The sequence below is a fragment of the Podarcis filfolensis genome (assembly GCF_964270895.1).
Source record: "Podarcis filfolensis genome assembly, chromosome: 13".
In the NCBI taxonomy this organism is placed as follows: domain Eukaryota; kingdom Metazoa; phylum Chordata; class Lepidosauria; order Squamata; family Lacertidae; genus Podarcis; species Podarcis filfolensis.
The window spans coordinates 6,609,237-6,631,262 of record NC_139615.1 but is presented as its reverse complement, the minus strand read 5'-3'; the positions used below and the strand labels follow the sequence as shown (position 1 = coordinate 6,631,262).

General features: G+C 47.5%; 1 protein-coding gene across 1 annotated transcript in view; it reads right to left on the bottom strand.

Annotated features, from left to right (window-relative positions):
- Nucleotides 1–22,026, bottom strand: part of LOC310746754 (myosin-6) — a 50,209-nt gene that overhangs the window by 12,351 nt on the left and 15,832 nt on the right. The window contains exons 14-28 of the mRNA XM_083580749.1: nt 20,496–20,645; nt 19,577–19,747; nt 17,161–17,470; nt 15,396–15,469; nt 14,940–15,027; nt 13,546–13,663; nt 12,168–12,291; nt 10,323–10,459; nt 8,781–8,907; nt 7,813–7,941; nt 5,727–5,969; nt 4,181–4,357; nt 2,389–2,534; nt 982–1,072; nt 353–742 (exon numbers count right to left, since the gene is read on the bottom strand). Of these exons, the coding sequence (XP_083436875.1) occupies nt 353–742; nt 982–1,072; nt 2,389–2,534; nt 4,181–4,357; nt 5,727–5,969; nt 7,813–7,941; nt 8,781–8,907; nt 10,323–10,459; nt 12,168–12,291; nt 13,546–13,663; nt 14,940–15,027; nt 15,396–15,469; nt 17,161–17,470; nt 19,577–19,747; nt 20,496–20,645 (2,475 nt within the window). The remainder of the gene's footprint in view (nt 1–352; nt 743–981; nt 1,073–2,388; nt 2,535–4,180; nt 4,358–5,726; nt 5,970–7,812; nt 7,942–8,780; nt 8,908–10,322; nt 10,460–12,167; nt 12,292–13,545; nt 13,664–14,939; nt 15,028–15,395; nt 15,470–17,160; nt 17,471–19,576; nt 19,748–20,495; nt 20,646–22,026) is intronic.

Below are 22,026 nucleotides of genomic sequence, written 5' to 3'. Positions count from 1 at the left end.
AGGAAGGTGAGAGAGGACCAAGGAGGACAGCTCCGAGGCCAGCAAGGCAGCAACATGAGGAAGGTGGGCCAAAACCTTCAAGCAAACAGGCCACATGCTGCCCTTTTAATCTTAATCAGGCTTAACTGAGCCCCTCAGTTTAAAGGAACATGACGGATTTGTACACAGTCCTCTGGACAATACGTCATTTGGAGACAGTCCACCAAAGGACATCCCTGTAGGATGCCCCTTGGCTCAGCTTGGTCTCTAGAAGGTATCAGGATAATACCTTCCCAGCTCCCCCCTCTCCCCAGCTTCCATCTCCAGGTATCCCTTTGAGCTAACTTTAGCTCCTCCTCCATCCATCCAGCACCTTGGCTTTCAGCAGCTGCTCCATGTTGGAGCCCACGTCGTCCAGCTCCAGCTTCAACTCGCTCTTCTCCTTCTCCAGCTTCTGCTTCACGCGTTGCAGGTTGTCAATCTGCTCCCCCAGCTCGGCCACCGAGTCGGCGTGCTTCTTGCGGAGCGTGGCCGCCGTGGCCTCGTGGTGGAGAGTGGCCTCCTCCAGGTCGCGGCGCATCTTCTGGAATTCCGCCTCCCGCTTCTTGTTCAGCTCCACCTGCACGGTGGTGGCCCCGCCGGCCTCCTCCAGCCGCTCGCTGATCTCCTCCAGCTCCCGCGAGAGGTCGGAGCGCTGCTTCTCCACCTTGGCCCGAGACGCTCGCTCCGCCTCCAGCTCCTCTTCCAGCTCCTCGATCCGCGCCTGGACCACAGAAAAAAGAAGACGGTTCCCTCAATCCATCCAGCATATTGGCTCAAGGGCAAGACCCTTTGGGTGGCAGGTGGCTTGTCCCAGGGCCAAACTCACAGGGGGTTGGTTCTAGGTCAGAAGGTGGTTCTAGAACATAAAGCCAAGAGTTGGGGAAAGAGGGAAAGTCCGTCCCTGGGCATTTCTAGAGAGGAGAGACACCTGAAAGCTGAAGGTCTAAGCTGGGCACCCACCTGCAGTTCCTTCAACTTCTTCTGAAGCTGTGAAGCCAGGGCCTGCTCATCTTCGATCTTGCTATTCTGCTGGTTGATGTCAAACTCCTTCCTGAAAAAGGCATTTGGGGAAGTAAACACTACCATCCTCCCATTCCCTCCCCCCACCCCATTCATACATCAGATAATCCTCTAGAATACAGACCATCCTCTAGAATAAAATAGCTCACTAGGGAAATGCTGAAGTTGCCCTTCAGCTGGAGCAGCTGGAGGCGGCAAAAGAGGGAGATCCCCAGTCGCGCCTGCGTTAAATAGGGGGCCGGGGATTCCCTCAATCGCGGGGAGGCTGAGAGCCAGCCACCGCGTGTGTGGTGGGGGCGTGAAGCCCGCAACACCACCTCCTTTTGAAGGAGGAAGTGGCTATATCTCGATTTTAACTCATGAGCTATTGCTGCAATCTGCTCCGATTGTATATTTTATCTTTATGAACGCTGTTTTTATTGTGTTATGTTATGTGACCTGGTCTTTGACCATAATAAATTATCTATCTATCCCTCCCCCCCCCCCCCCGTTCTGCATGATTTTCACCTGACCACTGCATCATTCCCAGAGCCGCCACCAGAATGAGGCTCTTTGGTCTATACCTGGGCTCTTCAACCTTGGGTCTCCAGGCATGTTGCAATAGTGTCAACAACACCCTCCTTAATCCCTGGTGGGCAGAACTGCATTTGTTTTAGATATATATAAGGATACAAAGAAGAGCCTGCTGGATCAGGCCAATGGTCCACCTAGTCCAGCATCCTGTTCTTGCGGTGACCAACTAGATGGCCCAGTGGGAAGCCAACAAACACAAGAGCCCTCTCCTCTCCTGTGGTTTCCAGCAAATGGTATTTGGAAAGATTACTGAGGTCCAGCTCCGAGGGCCTTCTAGCAGTTCCCTCACTGATAGAAGTGAGGCTACAGGGAACCAGGCAGAGGGCCTTCTCGGTGGTGGTGCCTGCCCTGTAGAACACCCTCCAATCAGATGTCAAAGAAATAAACAACTACCTGACTTTTAGAAGACATCTGAAGGCAGCCCTGTATAGGGAAGTTTTTAATGTTTGATATTTTATTGTGTTTTTAATATTCTGTTGGGAGCTGCCCAGAGTGGCTGGGGAAACCCAGCGAGATGGGCAGGGTATAAATACTAAATTATTATTACTGCCTCCAGCTATGAAGGCACAGCACGGCCATCAGGGCTACTAGCCATCCATAGCCTCCTCCTCCAATAATATGCTACCCAATAATAAACAGTGAAAACAGTGAAAAGAGTTTGGTAGTGGCGGGCAGAGAGGGGTGGTCTCTCTCTCTCTCTCTCTCTCTCTCTCTCTCTCTCCCCTGTTTCCCGAGGCTCCTACAAAGCATGCTGAGATGAGGCGCGTCCCCTACTTTTTCAGTTTATCCTCCAGCTGTTGCTTGTCGTTCTCCAGGTCCATGATGTTCTCTTGGGTCAGCTTCAAGTCCCCTTCCAGCTTCCTCTTGGCCCGTTCCAGGTCCATACGGATCTTCCTCTCCTGTTCCAGGGAGCCTTCCAGCTGGTTTGAAAGAGGCAGACAACAACAACAAGAAGAAATCGGCGTTACTCACAGGTGGTTTCTTGTGCTTTGGACTGCAGATTTCATTTGGGGGAGTCCACTAGATGGGATGCGGGTGGCGCTGTGGCCTAGGGCTTGCCAATCAGAAGGTCGGCAGTTCAAATCCCCGCAATGAGGTGAGCTCCCATTGCTCTGTCCCTGCTCCTGCCAACCTAGCAGTTCAAAAGCATGCCAGTGCAAGTAGATAAATAGGTACCACTGTGGCAGGAAGGTAAACGGCGTTTCCATGTGCTGCTCTGGTTCTCCAGAAGCGGCTTAGTCATGCTGGCCAATAAAGCGAGATGAGCGCCGCAACCCCAGAGTCGTTCGCGACTGGACCTAATGGTCAGGGGTCCCTTTACCTTTTACAGTGGTACCTTGCAAGACGAATGCCCCGGAAGACGAAAAACTCGCAAGACGAAAGAGTTTTTGGTTTTTTGAGTTGCTTCGCAAGACAATTTTCCCTATGGGCTTGCTTCACAAGACGAAAACGTCTTGCGAGTTTGTTTCCTTTTTTCTTAAAACCGCTTGAAGAGGTGCAGTTGCGACTGACCGTGCTTCGCAAGACGAAAAACCGCGCAAGACGAAAAGACTCGCGGAATGAATTAATTTCGTCTTGCGAGGCACCACTGTACTAGATCAGAGGTTGGCCAACCTTTTTTTGGGGAGGTGGGACACATTTGCCAGGATGGTGTATGGAAAGAGGGAGCCCTCCTGGATCAGGACAACAGCCCACCTAGTCCAGCGCCCCAGTCTCTCAGCAGCCCAACAGACACCCTGCTTGCTAGCAGGGCCAAGAGCCCTCTATTCTCCTGTGTTTTCCAGCAACTAGCATTCAGAAGCTCTGCTGCCTTCCAGTGGTGGAAGCAGAGCGGAAGCACACCTATCAACCCACCCAATTTGACCTCTGTCCCCATCCACTGGTGGCACGCAGCCTTGGGAAAGTTGTCAACGTGGCCCACATGACGTAAAATGTCCCCTAACCCAACTAAAAAAGAATGGCAACTTAAGCTGACCTAACATACAGAATAAGAGAAAGAGAAGAACATACGTTTGAAGAACACTGGAAAATGTTTACTGGAAAAAATGTGGGTAATTGTGTTCACTTGAAAACAATGGCAACATTAAGATAAATACAACAGTGTAAGTTAAGTTTTGACAGATGTCATAATGGAACACTGAATGGTTTAGTTTATATAAAATACGCAGGGATTTATGTTTTGCAAAATGAACCACAGAAAGAGAAGAAGGGAAGGTTTTGATATTTTAAGGTTGTTTAAATGAATATTCTAAATTGTAAAACAGGAAATGTAATAAAAATTATATTTTAAAAAATTAATAAAATGTCCCCCACCGCTGTGGCAGAGAAACTCCCACCAAGAAGATCTGCCAGAGCAAGAGATCTTTGGCTGGGTGCAAGGATGGAGGATTTGTGTCCTTCTGGATTTTGCTGGACTACATCTCCCATCAGCCCCAGCAGCCAGTGCAGCCAATGGTCAGGGCTGATGGGAGTTGGAGTCCGCCAGCACTTGGAAGGCTCCAGCTCTGAGAACAGCTTCTTATATGCTCATATTCACGAGACTCTCCAGTCTCTGCTGTTGACTCACATCATCCGCCTGCTGCTCCAGCTTCAGCTTGGCTTTGGTGAGTGTGTTGACTTTGTCTTCTTCGACCTGCAGGTCATCCAGAGCTTGCTGGTGGGCCTCTTGCAAGGATTTCTTCTCCTTGGTCAGCTTGGCGATGATCTCGTCCAGACCGGCCATCTCCTCCGTGAGATTTTTCACCTGGTGGGAAGGCCAAACCCCAGAGATGTAAGGCGTTGTGGGGAAGGGACAATCTTGAATCGACATGTGGGGGTCTCAGGAGCATGTGGGGAGAAGCTCTTAGCTGGAGGGCAGCCCACTCAGATCACTCAGCCTGATCTGTGGTGACTGGTGGGACAGAAAGCAAGTCTTAGCCTGCCGGTAGAATATGTTGCAGAGGCCTTAGCCTGCTGGTGGAAGGATAACAAAAGAGGGAGCCAGTCTGACCTCTCTTGGGAGGGAATTCCACAATCTGGGAGTGTGTTGAACCAAAGGTGAACTGTTCCGGAAGCATCTTGGTAGTCAAGAAAACTCCACAATTAATTGGTAGTGGTCGCAGCAGTGGGCTCACATATGTTTATATCCATACACTAATTGGCCTGTTTTGATGCAATCCTTATCTACAGAACTGGGGGCTGGGCTCTGTTCCCAGAAAGGAGAACTATCTGTAAGGTTTTGTCAGGGACTGGGCAGAGGTGGAATAGGGGAGACTGCCTCCCCATCCTGACCCTTCCAGGGAGGAGGAAGAGGAAGACAGTGTAGGTTTACAACAGGGGTGTGAGGGATGTCACAGCTCAGAGGCAGATGAGGGGGAAAGCTGGAAAATAATGGGAGAGGGGGAGGCAGAACTGGAGAGGCAGGTGGCTGACACGTTGTCATTAGAAAGCATCCCAGACCCTCCATCTCCCAGAACTCGCTGAGCCTTAAAAGTAGGAGAGCAAAGAGCTTGAAGGCAGAGGGCACATAGCAGCACCCGTAGAAGACGAATGAGGAAGCGGGAGAGACGGAGGGTGGAGATTCACTCAGGACAACACCATTATCCAAGAGGCTGGGTTCTATAGCCTCTCTCTGTAAATACTGAAATGAAAAAGGACAGTAAGAAACCTTGTCTTTATACTTTCCTGGGCAACCAACCAGGAGCCACTGAAAGCATCCTGACAGGTTTGGGTATTTGCCACCTATGACCTCATCTAGTCGAGTGAAATGACATATGCTGCTCTGCTGTATTAAGAAGGTTTGTTTGGGTGCGGGCAAAGCCATCTCCTTGCTGCGGTATCTGCAAAGGCTAGGAGAAACGGCAGGCTGCTTTGCCTAAGTCGACACCTTCTCTAGAACTGCCCATTCTGATGTTTTTGACACACTTCTTTGGTCTCCCTGCACCCAACCACTCCTACAAGTCCTTCTTTGGACCTGTTCAGAACAGGGAGCCACCACCGAAAAGGCCCTCTCTTGTGTCCCCACCAGCTGTGCCACTGACGTCCAAGGGACTGGGAACAGGTGCTCACCTAAGGACCTTATCACCTTGGCAGGTTCACATAGGGAACTTGCCTCGCTGCCGCTCTAAGCGCACCTTGTTCTCCGTGGCGTGCTTCTCCTTCTCCACTTTGGCCAGGGTCAGCTCCAGGTCGTCAATGTCCTTCTTCAGCTCCGAACACTCGTCCTCCAGCTTCCGCTTCTTGGCCGTCAGCTCGGCGTTCATCTCCTCCTCGTCCTCCATCCTTTCAGTCAGCTCCTTCACCTTGGCCTCCAGCTGGATCTTGTTCTTGATCAGCTGGTCGCACCGTTCCTCAGCATCGTTCAGATTATCTTGTTCCTGCGAGAGGAGAGGAAGGAAAGGGGTTTTCGGAAAAGCAAGCATCTGTTCAGGCATTTGAGGAGGACGGAGTAAACGGGAACAAGGAGGTGCTGCAAAGAGATGGGACGTGAAAGGTCAAAAGTGCTTTCTACATTGTGATTTTATGTTGTGAACCACCCTGAGATCTATGGGTAGAGGGCGGCATACAAATTTAATAAATAAAAATAAAATACGTTAGGACTTTTTGATAATGTAAAAGGCTGTTTTGATCCCAATGCACCTTCCTGTCTTCTTAAGAGATACCAACAGTGCACTTTGACCTTTGCTTCATCTCTGCCCAGTATCCTGAACCGTTTTGTCAATTCCATATGCGCCCATTTCACAGAAACATAGGGAGCTGTCTTATACTGAGTCAGATTATTGGCTCATATAACTCAGTAATTTCCACCCTGACTGGCAGTGGCTATCCAGGGTTTCAGACAGGGGGAAATTCCTAGCCCTACCTGGAGATGCTGGAATTGAACTTGATATTTTCTGCTTGCTAAGCAAATGTTCTACCGCTGAGCTACAACCCTTTCCTCAAACAGCTTGTTTCTATAGAGGCCAATGCAATTAGGTGGGAAGGATGCATTTTGTCCACCCCGCAGGTGGCGCTGTGGTCTAAACCACTGAGCCTCTTGGGCATGGGTAGGCAAACTAAGGCCCAGGGGCCGGATATGGCACAATCGCCTTCTAAATCCGGCCCGCAGACGGTCCAGAAATCAGTGTGTTTTTACAGGAGTAGAGTGTGTGCTTTTATTTAAAATGCATCTCTGGGTTATTTGTGGGGCATAGGAATTCGTTCATTTTTTTCTTCAAAATATAGTCTGGCCCCCCACAAGGTCTGAGGGACAGTGGACCGGCCCCCTGCTGAAAAAGTTTGCTGACCCCTGCTCTTGTGCTTGCCGATCAGAGGGTCGGCGGTTCGAATCCCCACAACGGGGTGAGCTCCCATTCGCAGCTCCTGCCAATCTAGCAGTTCGAAAGCACGCCAGTGCAAGTAGATAAATAGTTACTGCTGCGGCAGGAAGTTAAACGGCATTTCCGTGCACTCTGGTTTCCGTCACGGTGCCCCGTTGCGCCAGAAGCGGTTTAGTCACGCTGGCCACACGACCTGGAAAGCTGTCTGTGGACAAACACCGGCTCCCTTGGCCTAAAAGCGAGATGAGCGCCACAACACCATAGTCGCCTTTGACTGGACTTAACCGTCCAGGGGTCATTTGCCTTTTACCTTTTTACCATCTACCAGGAAGCTAAAAATAGAGGCTGTTGATTACAGAGTCAAGTATTGCTGCCAAATGGGATCCTTTGGTGTCAGTAGCTCGGTGGCAGAGCTGATGGTTTGCGTTCAGAAGATCCCAGATTCTGACCCTGGCATCTCCAGGTACGACAGGGAGGGACCCCCATCTGAATCCTGCAGAGCTGCTGGCAGTCAGGGCAGTGGTGGGAAAGCTGCCTGGGCCATCAGTGTAGCTGGACCGCAGCTTCTTGCCAACTTTGGGTGTGATTCAGTCATATACCGGTCAATTCAGGTTTCATCATTAAAGTTGATCCGTCGCGTAACAAAAGCGATAAGGAGAGAGATGAGGAAATGAACTGCAAAATGTGAGGAGATGCTTACTCAATGCAGCAGCACCGACTTTCTCTGCAAGCAAACCAGAATCAACGCACAACAGATCACCAACGTTGTCTAACCTCCCCACAAACCTTATGCAAACAAATCTGGAAATATGCTCAATGAGCCAGTCACATGGAAGCAACTGAGGACTCTCTCTCTCCAGGACCTTGCGGTTTGTCCTGGTGGCTTTATAAAGTCACTCACAGCTTGAACTTGCAGTTGGAGATCATTCTTCTCCTGCAACAGGGAGACCATCTTTTCCTCCAGCTCCTTCCTCCGAGTCTCCGATTTCTCCAGGGCTTCCTTCAGCCGCCCAAATTCTTCCTTCATTGTCTGCGGAGAAGAAAACAAGACTGATGGACTCAACCAGCCAGCCAGCGGTAGCTGCTTAAAAGGAAAAGCAAATGGCAGGTTTATATATTGGGAAGGGATATTTCAAAGCTGATAGAGCAAGGCTGCTTCGGGACCTTTCTCAACTTCAGATTGGAGGTGTGAGGTTGGCTGCTTGAACAGTTTCGCAACCGGAAAACAACAGCCCTCGTTTGTAGAAGACTAGCATGCAAAGGGTTCAGCCTGGCCTTCACTGTTTGTGTATATATTTCATAAAAAATTATATTCCACTTGATTGTAAAATAAAACCCCAGAGACCTCAAAGCAGGTTACAAACAGAATTTTAAAAATGAAACTATCAGCAAACAGTTTTTTAATAAATTGAAAACATTCCAAAAAAAGTTATTAAAACCGATCAGCTAAAACTTATGACTAAAGCGTCAACACCCTACACATCTGGATAGGCTTGCCTAAACCAAAACATTTCCAGGAGGCACCGGAAGGAGTAACGACAAAGACCTGATATCAATAGGCAGGAAAGTGTGGGAGCTGCCACACTGAAAGACTAATTTCTTACAAATGTGGAATGAGCATCGTGTCAGACATGTAACAGGGCCAATTCTGCATGAATTACACTGTTGTGCAAGGTGTTTATATATTTGTGGAGTGTATAATCTGCCAGCAATGAAACCCGTGAGCAAATCAGGGATAGCCTGGGGCACTCGATGGCCTTCCAGATGTTTTTGGATGGACTCAGTGTGGTAGCACTTAATTTTTTGTTTTGTTTTGTTTAACCTTTTGCAGTTCTGGATAAATTTCAGTCGTAATCCGAGAAGCATTACCTGCATCTCCTTCTCGGTCTCTGCGCTCTTGAGCAGAGGCTTGATTTTGAAGAACAGCTTCATCCAAGGCCAGTTCTTCACCCCCATGAACGCCCGGATGTTCCACTGAATCACCAGCAACGCATCCCTGGGGAAAGGAGGGTAAGGAAACAGGAGACTTAGCCTCTAAGCAGGGGAAAGTGTCTCCCCCACCTCCCTGGCAGAAACCCTGGAGGGACTCTGTTTGTCACAGTGGGCAATGCTGAGCTAGGGGACTTAATATTCTGATTTGGGGTAAGGCAGCCCTCCAAGTCCCTGTGGTTTTCAGTGATTGGTCAAAACTGCAACTCTTTACCCTCCAGGCTTTGACCAATTGGCTGCCTTGCCTCCTCTTCCATTGCTGTGCATTGTATTCTGCGCCACTGCTTTTATTTATTTATTCTGATACGGATTGCTTTTCAGTTTTGAAAACGAGGTTCCAGGAGAAAAAAAAGAAACTGCAGTTTGTGAGGTCTTGTGCTCATTGTTGTAGAGTTCCACAGGTTTTCTTTTTCTTCCCATGGGCCCCCTTTTTCACTTCATTTATTAATTTTATTAAATATCTGTACTGCCCTTCATCCGAGGATCACAGGACAGTTTATGGTATAAAACGCAATATAAAATGATTTTTAAAATGATTCTAACTGTACGTTCTTGCTTATTTTAATTGCGTGTGCTTGTAACTCGCCCTGGGAACCATTTGCCGAAGGACAGACTATAAGTGCAAATAAATAAGTACTGTATATGTACAGTGGTACCTCAGGTTAAGTACTTAATTTGTTCTGGAGGTCAGTTCTTAACCTGAAACTGTTCTTAACCTGAAGCACCACTTTAGCTAATGGGGCCTCCTGCTGCTGCCGTGCCGCCGGAGCACAATTTCTGTTCTCATCCTGAAGCAAAGTTCTGAACCCGAGGTAATATTTCTGGGTTAGCGGAGTCTGTAACCTGAAGCGTCTGTAACCTGAAGCGTATGTAACCTGAGGTACCACTGTACTAGCCAAATAACTTTTAAACAGGCACGTTGCCTAGCAAAGCAACTGCCCACCAGAATTTCCGACAACCATCAAGAGGGGGTCTTCTTGTGACTGCAAAAGGTGCTTCCAGGCTGTCCCTATTTTCAGATGGGGTTCTGTCCCATGCTGCTAAATTTCGGCTGCACAATTACAGTTGTTTGAGGAAACAAGCCTGCCTGCCCCTAAAGACCAGGCGTCTTTTTTCTGCGATAAGGAAAATGATGGGGTAATGCGCTTGCTTTGATGCAACGCCATCTATGCACCTGTAAACAAATCGGGACAAATGCTCATTCAATAGCCAAAGCTGACTAAGATTCCCTGCGAACCAAATCAAGCTGAAATGTTCTGAAAGCGCATTCGGGAAGTGCCTGCAGCACATTTGTGGAAATGGAATAACAGGTGCCCCTGTGGAAATCTTGTTATTATGAATCTCCCGCTTCCAGATACCGTGGAAATTGATTCTTACTCCCACCCAACCTGCAAGATAAGAAGGGATAATCACGGCGCTCACCGACGCTCCATAATCTTCTTAAACTCGATGCGCATGAGCTGACCCCTGGCCTGCGCTTGGATGCGGGTGATGATGCGGGAAAGGCGTTCATCTCGCATTTCCTCCAATTGGCCCAGAAGCCCAGCCTTGAAAAATACCTGGAAGGAGAGGGAAAGGTGGTAGGGGTGTCAGCATGAGCACCTCTGGCTAAGCCTCTATCTATATCTATCATCTATCTATCATCTATCTATCTATCTATCTATCTATCAGGTAGCTTTGTAGTGCAAGGACGGTGGAGCTGGGACGGATCCGGGGAGCTGAAGGACCCCTTTGATGATCCTCCTCCAGCCTCGGCAGTTTTTTGTCTTTTTGTTCTTGAACTATCGGTCATTCGGTGTTTTGGATCCCCTGTTGTTTCTGTTATCTCCTTTCCCCCCCCTTTGGGTATTTGCCCAGGACGATGTCTGCCTTTGCCTCCCCACCCCCATTTTATGTTATGCTGTTATTTCTATGTATGTTGTGCTATGGCCACACGGCTAATGCAATAAAATCTATATATATATCTATCTATCTATCATCTATATCTATCATCTATCTATCATCTATCTATCATCTATCTATCTATCTATCTATCTATCTATCTATCTATCATCTATCTATCTATCTATCTATCTATCTATCTATCTATCTATCCATCTATCATCTATCTATCATACAATATTGTCCACAAGAGCACTAGATGAGTACCAGTCCTCCTCCTCCTTCCTCCTCCTCCTCCTCCTGTTCTTCTTCTTCTTCTTCTTCTTCTTCTTCTTCTTCTTCTTCTTCTTCTATCACTCGTAGCTGAGTAAGATTGCCTGCCATAAACACAGTCTTAACAATGAGTTCATAAGTGACTGTAGAGGCCAATTCTGGATCCACACGTCCTTCCACAGTGGGGACATTGGTTTCTGGGCGGGATTTGATCACGGTGTGGATTTGCCAAGCGTGCCTTCCTCTTAGCACGTTTCTCCCTTGCGTCCTGAGTTTGAGTGTCTTCAAAGCCCATGACACCTTTGGTAAAGGCTGTTCTCCAGTTGGAGAGCTCGCAGGCCAGTGTTTCCCAATTGTCAGTGTTTATACTACATTTTTAAAGATTTGCCTTGAGACAGTCTTTAAACCTCTTTTGTTGACTGCCAGCATTACACTTTCCATTTTGAAGTTCGGAATAGAGTAGTTGCTTTGGAAGACGATAATCAGGCATCCGCACAACATGACCAGTCCGGTGAAGTTGATGTTGAAGAATCATTGCTTCAACACTGATGATCTTTGCTTCTTCCAGTACACTGGCATTAGTTTGCCTGTCTTCCCAAGTGATGTGTAAAAATTTTAAGAGACACCGTTGATGGAATCTTTTGAGGAGTTGGAGATGGTGTTTATAACTGGTCCATGTTTCACAAGCATACAGTAAGGTTGGTAGTACAATAGCTATGTAAACAAGCATTTTGAGTTCAGCTCTATACATCTGAGTCTCAGTGCCGACAACACTTCCCTGTCCGACTGAGGGGTGTCAATCACCCCAGCGGTACCAAGTTTTATTGCGGATTGCTTGCTTAGCACAACAAATCCATGTGAACTTCTTGCAGTTCAGAAACTGACTCAGAAACATACCGAAAAGGATGTTTGAACATAATATGAAAGGGAATGCATAGACACCCCACAAGCAAATTACTGTGATATAACCGCTCTACGAAAACAAATCAGAACAAATGCTCAATAAATACTGGATATTGTCTAATGACCACATAAGTTATGTGAAAGTTAATCAGGATGGATGCTGAATAAACAGGCTGTCTGGAAGCGGCCGCAAAGGCTCCACCCTCTCACCTTAGTGTGGCCAAACTTGTACTGGTTGTGGTCGATATCTAAGGAGCCCAAGAGCTTCTCTGCTCCCTTCCGGCTGTCAATGAACTGGCCCTCAGGGATGGCAGCTGGGTTCAGGATACGGTACCTGGTGGGGAGGGAAATATGCTGTTAGATTCCCCTGCCAAAGCTGTAAGATTCTTCTGATGGGAAGAAAGTACAGGGGTGTAAAACCAGGGCGGCATATTTCTTAACTGACCTGTTTTAGGCCTATTTTCAATTTGGATCAGTGAACGATTAATGATTTATTTATTTTCTGAACCATTGTTGTTGTTAATTTATATATCACTTAGTGCTGAAATAGCCTTCTAAGCAGTTTACAAGTATAAAGGCCAGTGGCACAAACAATAAATAAGCACCCATAATGAAAACAGAAAATAAAGCAGTCCCATTAAAGCATGTTGTAATGTACTATTCTTCTTAAATATTACTTATAGTATTTGGCTATATGGTTGGGGCGCAGAAGCAAGTGCCTGGGAGCAGTGCCGGATTTACGTATAAGCTAAACAAGCTATAGCTTAGGGCCCCACTCTCTGGGGGGCCCCAAAAAAAATTAAAGGGGGGAAAACTTACATACAGCAACAGTGTTTTGTGTTGTGTAGGCTCCTATGATGTAAGTCATGGGCCCCGCCTGCTAGCCTGCTCCCTAAAATATCACTGGTTTGCTCATTTCTATATATAGGGTGCCTACATTCTGCACAGACTGGTTGCATGGCCACATGTAGCATGCAGCTGCAGACTGCAGTGCAACACAGTTGAATGTAGGTCAAGCTGTCGTACCTGTTATCTAACATTAAAGAGGGCTTGTAGGCTGATGATCAGGCAGCATAGACTAAGGGTAGGAGTCTTATGCCTACTGATTGATTTCATATATTCAACACAAAAAACAGCAACAATTTGTTGTTGACAAAGGACAGCTGGACATAGAAAGGGCCCCATTACCTTCAGTAGCTGAGGGCCTCATCAAAACTAAATCCAGCCCTGCTCAGGAGGCTGTTCTAGTCCTAAGCGAACACCAGAATTCTAGACTGCAATTCCATCTTCTCCAAAACCTTTTAAAGAACCATTGGACTGAGCAGAGCTACCATGCTAGTGTGTAAAGGCAACCCGTGCTCCATATATTTTTACTAGCTAATTAATTGCACGTTGCTGTCCATTGTCCGCCATCAATGACCAGGCCGTTTCATGATCTCCAAAGAGAGCTATTTGCCCTCACAAGAAGAGTACTGTTATGAAAGGCATTTTTCAGTGGCGGGGAAGGTAGCAAATGTTACAGGTTGCGACAGGCACAGTGCAGGGAAGGGCCACGCTCCACCCAGCGTGACCCCAAAAGCAGATTCACCTTTGCCTGAAGTCCCCGTAAAGGATCCGGTTGGGGAATCCCTTCCGGCAGATCCGGATGCCCTCCAGGACTCCGTTACAGCGGAGCTGGTGCATGACCAGAGCATTATCCATCACTCCTGGCGAAGGGAAAGAGAGAGGGGAGGTATCAGCCGCGTTAGAAATGGGCCTCCTCTGTGCCCTTAATTTGGCTGGGGTCCCATCCAAGCTTAGTTTATGTCGCCACACATCCCATAGCGTCTCTCTAAAACAAGGGTGGGAAGTCTCAGGTCCAGGGGCCACACCCCACACTGTTTTGCAACCTCCTTCAGTATCTTTGCCTGGATGGAATGTGTCATTAATGCCTCTTGCTTGCCTGGTTGGAGGAGAGAGAGGTGTGTGGGTGTGTTGTGTTAGGATATAGTTCTGTTCCACCTTTGGAACAGGCATGTGGAGTTGTTGTATGTCACATGTCTGTTTACTTCCAGCACAGTCTGCTGGGAACTTCCGTTGTATATAGCTTTTGCCTATGCTGTTTGCTTGGACACGAAGGGAAGCAGACATGTTTTTCTTTTGTCCTGCTGCTGAATAAATGCTTGTAAATATGCCTCTGTCCGCTACTTCCATTGCAAAGAGTGCTTATTTCTGCAGGCTTGCGTGCTCAGTCTCTAAAGGCTTCTGAGGCCTGAGTTGCAGTTTTGATGCTGTTCCGAGAACTGGAGTTCGCCCGGTTCCCGGACGGTAGGCTGGAGCCAGCTGGGGGGGCCTGCCAATTGCCCCCGCCTCCCAGGACGCATCCCAACATGTTGAAACTAGCCTGCCATACAGAGGTACAATTTGCACCCATTGCTCCGCCCTCTTTTTCTTCTGGCCCCACCCACAACTCCATCCCAGAAGGTTGCCCAGGATGGAATGTGGTCTTCAGGCAGAAAAAGGACTCCACACTCCTGCTCCAGAACTGCAGAGCCAGAAGTCTGTAGAGAATGAGATACTTAACCTCAGGGACATGGGTTTGAGCCCAGCATTGGGCAAAAGATTCCTGCATTGAGGGGGTTGGACAACCTTTGGGGGTCCCTTCCAACTGCACAACTGTATGGTTCTAGAGATCCTGGGCAATGCATTGGGAGAGGAACCTCCCATACACTTAAGAGGCAATGTTTCTATTGCTCTGTGTGGCTCCTGTCCTGTTCCATTTGCTACTAGAGTTGTGCTAAATATGCCAATAGAGGCAGATTCCCTCCCTGTCTTTCGCACCACCGTTCCTTTCGTTGGTACGCATTTCAGGTAATCACCGCTGGAGGAACGTGAAACTGTAGACACGTCCCTGTTTGTGAGTTAGCTGCCCAAGGGCCTCCCCAAACCAGCACAACCAGCACCTCCCAGTCCGGTCCACCAGCCCTGTCCCTGTCCAGTTACCAGGGGCCTTCCGTTCATTGGGGATGAGGCACCTCACAAAGTGAGGGTGGGTTGTTTTCAGGTTGGCCATCAGCTTGTTGAGGTTCTCCTGCCAGAGAAATAGGTGGAGAGAAGGAGAGGGAGAGAGGGAAGCAGATGGAGGGGAGATAAAGAGGGAGGGGAAAGGAGAGAAGACAGAGGAGGGAGAGGCAGAAATGGGAGAGAGAGGGTGGGAGGGAAAAGTAGAAAGGAAGAGAAGAAGAGGTGAGGGAAGACAGAAAAGGTGAGGGAGGAAGAGGCAGGGAAAGGGGGAAGACGAAAGGAGAGGAGGAGGAGGAGAAGAGAGGGAGGAATGTGTGTAAATACTTATTTAGTTTCCAGCAATGTCTTCTTTGCTCCCCCTTGTTTGACTTTGGAAAAAAAGCAAACAAGCAACCCCCCTCCCATCTTTTCCGTGGGGCGGCCTTTGGTTCCTACCCGATGAACTGCGGAAACGGTCTGGAAAGACGATCCTTTCTTCTTCGATCCTTTTCCCTTCCCTCCGTCTCCACCTGAGGACAGAAGCGCAGAGAGTGAAGGTTTTGAAAACTCAGGCAAGCCTCCCTCATCAAAGGGATGAGCAAATCAGGTCAATTTTGGTTTCTTTCAGTTTCTCTTCTTCTTTTTCAATCTTAACTTCAGTTCTCCTACACTGGTCTCCTTCCCAATGACTGTCATTGAAATCTCTCCTGTCATTGAAATCTCTTTAACTAACCACTACACTGCGCTGCTCTCATTTCCTGCAGTGCCACTTGCTTCCTTCAATGTATTTTATTTTATTTTATTTAGTTAGTTATTGAACTGATATACAGCTCTATACCCGGAGGTCTCAGGGCAGTTCACGGAATAAAATCAAAATGTAAAACCACAAAATACATAATCAAAATAAAACCAACAACCCAATATACCCTCCACATAAAAAAAAACCTTTTAAAAAGGCATTGGATGTCAATCAAATCAACCAAAGATACATTTTGGCCTGGCGCCTAACGATTTATAATGAAGGCGCCAGGCGAACTTCACTAGGGAGAGCATTCTACAGATGGGGAGCCACTGCAGAGAAGGCCCCGTTCTCGTGTTGCCACCCTCTGGACCTCTCAAGGAGGAGGCACACAAGGAAGGGCCTCAGAAGGTGATCTCAGGGTCTGGGTAGGTTCATATGGAAAGAGGCATTCCATATGAGGTATTGCGGTCCTGAGCCATTTAAGACTTTATTGGTCTAAACCAGCACTTTGAATTGGGCCCGGAAACTAATTGTTAGCCAGTGCACTTGGACCAGGATCAGTATAATATGCTCAAACCGTCTCGCTCCGGTGAGCAACCTGGCCACTGAATTCTGTACCAGATGAAGTTTCCGAACCATCTTCAGAGGCAGCCCTACATATAACGCATTGCAGTAATCTAACCTTGAGGTTAACAGAGCATAGATAACAGTAGTTAGGCTATCCCTGTCCAGATAGGGGCGTAGCTGGGCCACCAGCTGAAGCTGATGGAAGGCTAGGACTACTAGGACTGGTAGAAATTCAGTTCAGGGTAGATTTTAACATGAACCTCCCTCATCCGTGCTTTCTGAAACAATACGCAAACTGAAACGCAGACGGCTTTTAAATTTGCACTTATCTGCATTTTATGATGCTGCTCTCTGGTGTAATAACGGATACAAAAATGTGTATGCTGGGGGAAGGCGTGCACTGTGCAAAGACATGCATATATGTGTGAAAAAGAACAGATTGCTTTAGTGGAAATTGCTTTTGTTAAAATACTTTTTTGGAAGCCGCCCAGAGCGGCTGGGGAACCACAGTCAGATGGGCGGCATATACAAATTAAAATGATCATTGTGATGTTTTTGTCAGGCAAAACTGAATACTGAAAACGCGCATCGCTGGGAGAAATTTGCTCTGAATGTTGACAAATTTCCGTGAGGCTTTTCTTCTAAATAAAAAAAAGACAAATTGCAAACTGAAGCAGAAACGTAGGGAGGTGGACTTAAGGCTGGAAAAAATGAGAAGAAACAGAGAGAACCCAAAGCTAATAGATTCATCTGCCCCCTAATTTGGAGCGTTTGGGGAAATTAAAATGGCAGCCACCCCCCCACCCCCCGGAGTGCCCTGATGCCAGGGCAACTGCCCAAGGATTCTGAGTGCTGGGCCTGGTTTTCTCCTTTCCTCCTTCTCCCTCTCTCCTGCTCGCCCATCAATCTCACCAGCCTCCATGCTGGCGTAGCTGGAGAAAAGCGTAGCAAGGAGCTTCAGGGATGACTTCTGGTAGAGCCCCACCACGGTCTCGTTGAGGGGGTCCTTGTTCTTCTGCAGCCAGCCAAGGATGTTGTAGTCGACGGTGCCGGCGTAATGGATGAGGGAGAAATGGGCCTCCGGCTTGCCCTTGGTGTTGCGGGGCTTCCCAAAGTTGTTCGACTTGCCCAGGTGGTTGTCGTACAGCTTGGCCTTGAAGGTCATGTCGGAGGCTTTTGGGAACATGCATTCCTCCTCCAGGATGGACATGATGCCCAGCGGCTGCACGGAAAGAGGGGAAAAACAGAGTCAAAGCAAGTCAGGGAGACCCGGCTAACCATGGTTTCCTGTTGCATCCGAACTGGGAAACTATAGCAAATAGTTCCCTAACAAGCCAGAATATGAAGCCATGGTTTAAAGTTGTTTGGAAGCTGTTAGCCGTAGTGAAATCAGACGAAACGACAAAGGAATCGGAAGGACGGGGGAAGAACCCAGAAGTGGTTGAACCCATCTCCCCAAAAGTGTACGGAAAAGTGAATTTATTTTAGCAAGGCACAACAAGGGTGCTAATGGCCAGTCCCCTTATATTCAGTGTTGTGTTACACAGTGGTAAGGGGCAAAGCAAATCCAGTAACTGGCATTGGGTGAAGAAATATTACTTGCCTTTAAAACAACAAACAAGTTTCTAGCCCTTAATGTGGCAGTGGTCTAGGCTGTACTTCCACAATCACATCTCAGCTTAATAAATGGAGAGGTGCATGAGCTTCGTACAACCTCGCTTTCTCCCACCCCTTTCATGCAAACAAGGCAGGGAGCCACAGTTAACTGTGGATTCCTGCTACCTCTGAACCAGGAACGATGCTTAATGGCTTCCTAGCACCTTAACAGCATAGCTTCATAGTCTGGCCTGTTAGTAAATTATTTACTATCGTTTCCCAGTTCAAATGTAATGGGAAACCATGGTTAACTGTTTCTTCCTGACTTGTTTGAAAGCAGCTACATAAATGAAATAAAGTTGCATCTGCACCTTTGTAAATACAGAAAGTATTTTGAAGATGCTTTGGGCCCTTCCGAATTCACACTAGCAATTGCCAAACCATTGTTTGGTGATCAGCAGTGTCCCGTGATGCTCCTGCACTCCCTTCCCTCTTCCATTCCACCCTCCCTTAGCAAGAACTATAATTTATCACGATATATGAACTTGCACAAACAGTTGCTGTATAACAAGGTTTTGCTCACAAACCAGAGACTGAAAACAGGAATGGATTCTGGTTTCAAATCCTGCTTTGAGAGTAAACCATGATTAGTGGTAACGATGGTTTCACCAATTTGGATGTCATGGCCTACAGTTCCCATCCACTTCAGCCAATGCTGGCAGGGGCTGATGGGAGTTGTAGTCCCAAACATCTGTGGGCACCAGGAGGGGGAAGGCTCAGCTAATTAATAAATAGAGGGAAGGAGGGAAAGTGAAAGGCTCTGACTGGGTGAGGCTTGGAGGCAGGGCCAGATTTAGGTTTGATGAGCCCTAAGCTACTGAAGGTGGGACACAGGTGGCGCTGTGGGTTAAACCACAGAGCCTAGGACTTGCCGATCAGAAGGTCTGTGGTTCGAATCCCTGCGACGGGGTGAGCTCTCATTGCTCGGTCCCTGCTCCTGCCAACCTAGCAGTTCGAAAGCACCTCAAAGTGCAAGTAGATAAACAGGTACCACTCCGGCGGGAAGGTAAACGGCGTTTCCTTGTGCTGCTCTGGTCATGCTGGCCACATGACCTGGAAGCTGTACGCCGGCTCCCTCGGCCAATAAAGCAAGATGAGCGCCGCAACCCCAGAGTCGGTCATGACTGGACCTAATGGTCAGGGGTCCCTTTACCTTTAAGCTACTGAAAGTAATGGGGCCCTTTATATGTCCAGCTGTCCTTTGTCAGCAACAAATTGTTGCTGTTTTTTGTGTTGAATATATGCTATATGGTAATTTATGGACCTAATAGGGATCTAAAGCCACAAAACCCTGTTGCTGTATGTAGGTTTTCTTTTATTTATTTTTTATCTTATATTTTGGAAATGTACATCCAGTTTTTTCCCTTTGATTTTTTTGGGAGGGCACAAGAGAGTGGGGCCCTAAGCTATAGCTTGTTTAGCTTATACAAAAACCCAGCACTAATTGGAGGGCACTCCTGATCACCAAACCCCAGTTTGGGGTACCTCAAAGAGCCAAATAGGGCAAGACCTTGAATCTTCCCTGTTGCTGTTTCTTCTTTAGGTCCAAAGGATTGTGGGACAGAGGGGGCAAATTGGGAAGCCAATAATAAACCCTTCCCCTCCTTCCTGTTTCCCTGATCTCAATATGCAGGCGTGATTCCATCCCTCAGAGAGCACCTCATAACCTCACCTTCTCGATGAGGTCGATGCAGGCCTGGAGGTCCATGCCGAAGTCGATGAAGACCCAGTCGATCCCTTCTTTCTTGTACTCTTCCTGCTCCAGCACAAACATGTGGTGGTTGAAGAACTGCTGCAGCTTCTCGTTGGTGAAGTTGATGCACAGCTGCTCAAAGCTGTTGAACTGAGACAGGGAGCGAGGAAGGGAAACGAAATCAAGGACTCCAGCAATTTGAAAAACCAGTCTGTCCAGGGTTCAAAGCCCCACTCAGCTATGATGACGATGATGATATTTATTTATACCCCACTGATCTGGCTGGGTTTCCCCAGCCACTCTGGGCAGCTCCCAACAGAATAATAATAATAATAATAATAATAATAAAGCAATAAAACACAAAACATTAAAAACTTCCCTAAACAGGGCTGCCTTCAGATGTCTTCTAAAAGTCAGATAGTTGTTTATTTCCTTGACATCTGATGAAAAGGCGTTCCACAAGGCGGGCACCACTACCGAGAAGGCCCTCTGCCTGGTTCCCTGTAACCTCACTTCTCACAGGGAGGAAACCGCCAGAAGGCCTTTGGAGCTGGACCTCAGTGTCCAGGCAGAACGATGGGGGTGGAGACGCTCCTTCAGGTCTACTGAGCCTTTGAGGCTGCTTAGGGCTTTAAAGGTCAGCACCAACACTTTGAATTGTGCTCAGAAACGTACTATGAGGCTGACTGGGCGACCTTGGGCAAATCACAAACCCTTAGCCTAACCTAGCCAAGCTGAGGACAGATGAGCAGCTCAGAAAACAAGTCACACTTGGAAAAAACAAAACAAGACAGGCTTGCGGTCTGCTGAACAATAGGAAGAGACCAGTCCTCCAGGTAGGGGATATCTACCTAAGGACAATGATCCTATCTTGCGGCACCCACCGCAATGTACTCACGTCAAATATCTCGAATCCTGCGATGTCCAGCACCCCGATGAAATACTGCCGGGGTTGTTTGGTCTCCAATGAGTTGTTGATCCTGACCACCATCCAGCTGAACATTTTTTCATACACAGACTTGGCCAGGGCCCCAATGGAGTAGTACACCTGAGCGGAGGAGCCAGGAGAGGAAGGAAAGGAAAATAAAAGTGAGCAGCACTTTGGGGAAAGCAATCTGAGCCCCTGCGCCTGGTGGTGCCCTCCATATTTTTTTAGACTCAGCTCCATCAGTCCCAGCTGGCACGTTTGGAGTTGCAGAAAAATAAATCAAGAGTGCATAGGCAGGTGCAGAGCAGGCCAGTGTGGTGTAGTGGTTAAGAGCGGGAGACTCGTAATCTGGTGAACCGGGTTCGATTCCCTGCTCCTCCACATGCAGCTGCTGGGTGACCTTGGGCTAGTCACACTTCTTTGAAGTCTCTCAGCCCCACTCACCTCACAGAGTGTTTGTTGTGGGGAAGGAAGGGAAAGGAGATTGTTAGCTGCTTTGAGACTCCTTAGGGTAGTGATAAAGCAGGATATCAAATCCAAAATCTTCTTCTTCTCAGCACCAGATCCTGCACAAGCATGGCAGGGACTGATGTCCTGGCCAAGTAGAGTAGGTGAATGGAGCCTAGTCTTCTGATGGTAAATTGTTCAAACTGATTTTTAGTACTGTGTTTTTGCAGTGTTGTAAGCTGCCCTGGGACCTCATGGCGAAGGGCAGAGAAAACTCCAGCATCGTGACTGCGGCTCGTGTTTTGTTAGCCCTCAGATGGAAAACGAGTGAAGTCACAACTAAAGAAGAATGGCAACTTAAACTGATGGAATATGTGCAACTTGTGGACCTAACACATAGAATAAGAGATCAAGAAGAATAGATGCTTAAAGAAGACTGGAAAATGTTTATCGAATATATGGAGGGAAACTGTGTTTATTTGAAAATGTGAGCAGCATTAAGATAAATTCAGCAGTGTAAATAAGTTTTGATGGATGTAACAATGGAACACGGAATGGTTTAGTTTATATAAAATATGCAGGGATTTATGCTATGCAAAATGAACCATGGAAAGAGAAGAAGGGAAGTCATTGGTATTTTAAGGTTATTTAAATGAATATTCTAAAATGTAAAACAGAAAATTTAATAAAAATTATAGGGGGAAAAATATAATCTTCAGCAGCATCAAGTTATACGGGCTCTGAGCAAGGAGTCCTGCTGCCTTCACTGTGAGCACCTCTCTCTTTATCTTTCAAAGGCTGCCGAGTCCCCAGTCCCCCAAAACCACAGCATTTTTAAAAATGCCCCAGGGAAGCAGAAGTTCAAAGAAGAAGGCAGACTGTCCGCTCATTCCTTGACCAATGGTTCTCAAAGGGAGAGGATGGCAAGGACCATCAAAGAAACATATAAACATTTTCAGCGTAGTGTAGTATCAAAATATTTCTTCTTATCTGCAGAGTATGGATAGATATCTTTTCAAAACCAAGCACTGCTAGGAGTCATTTATTTTCTGTT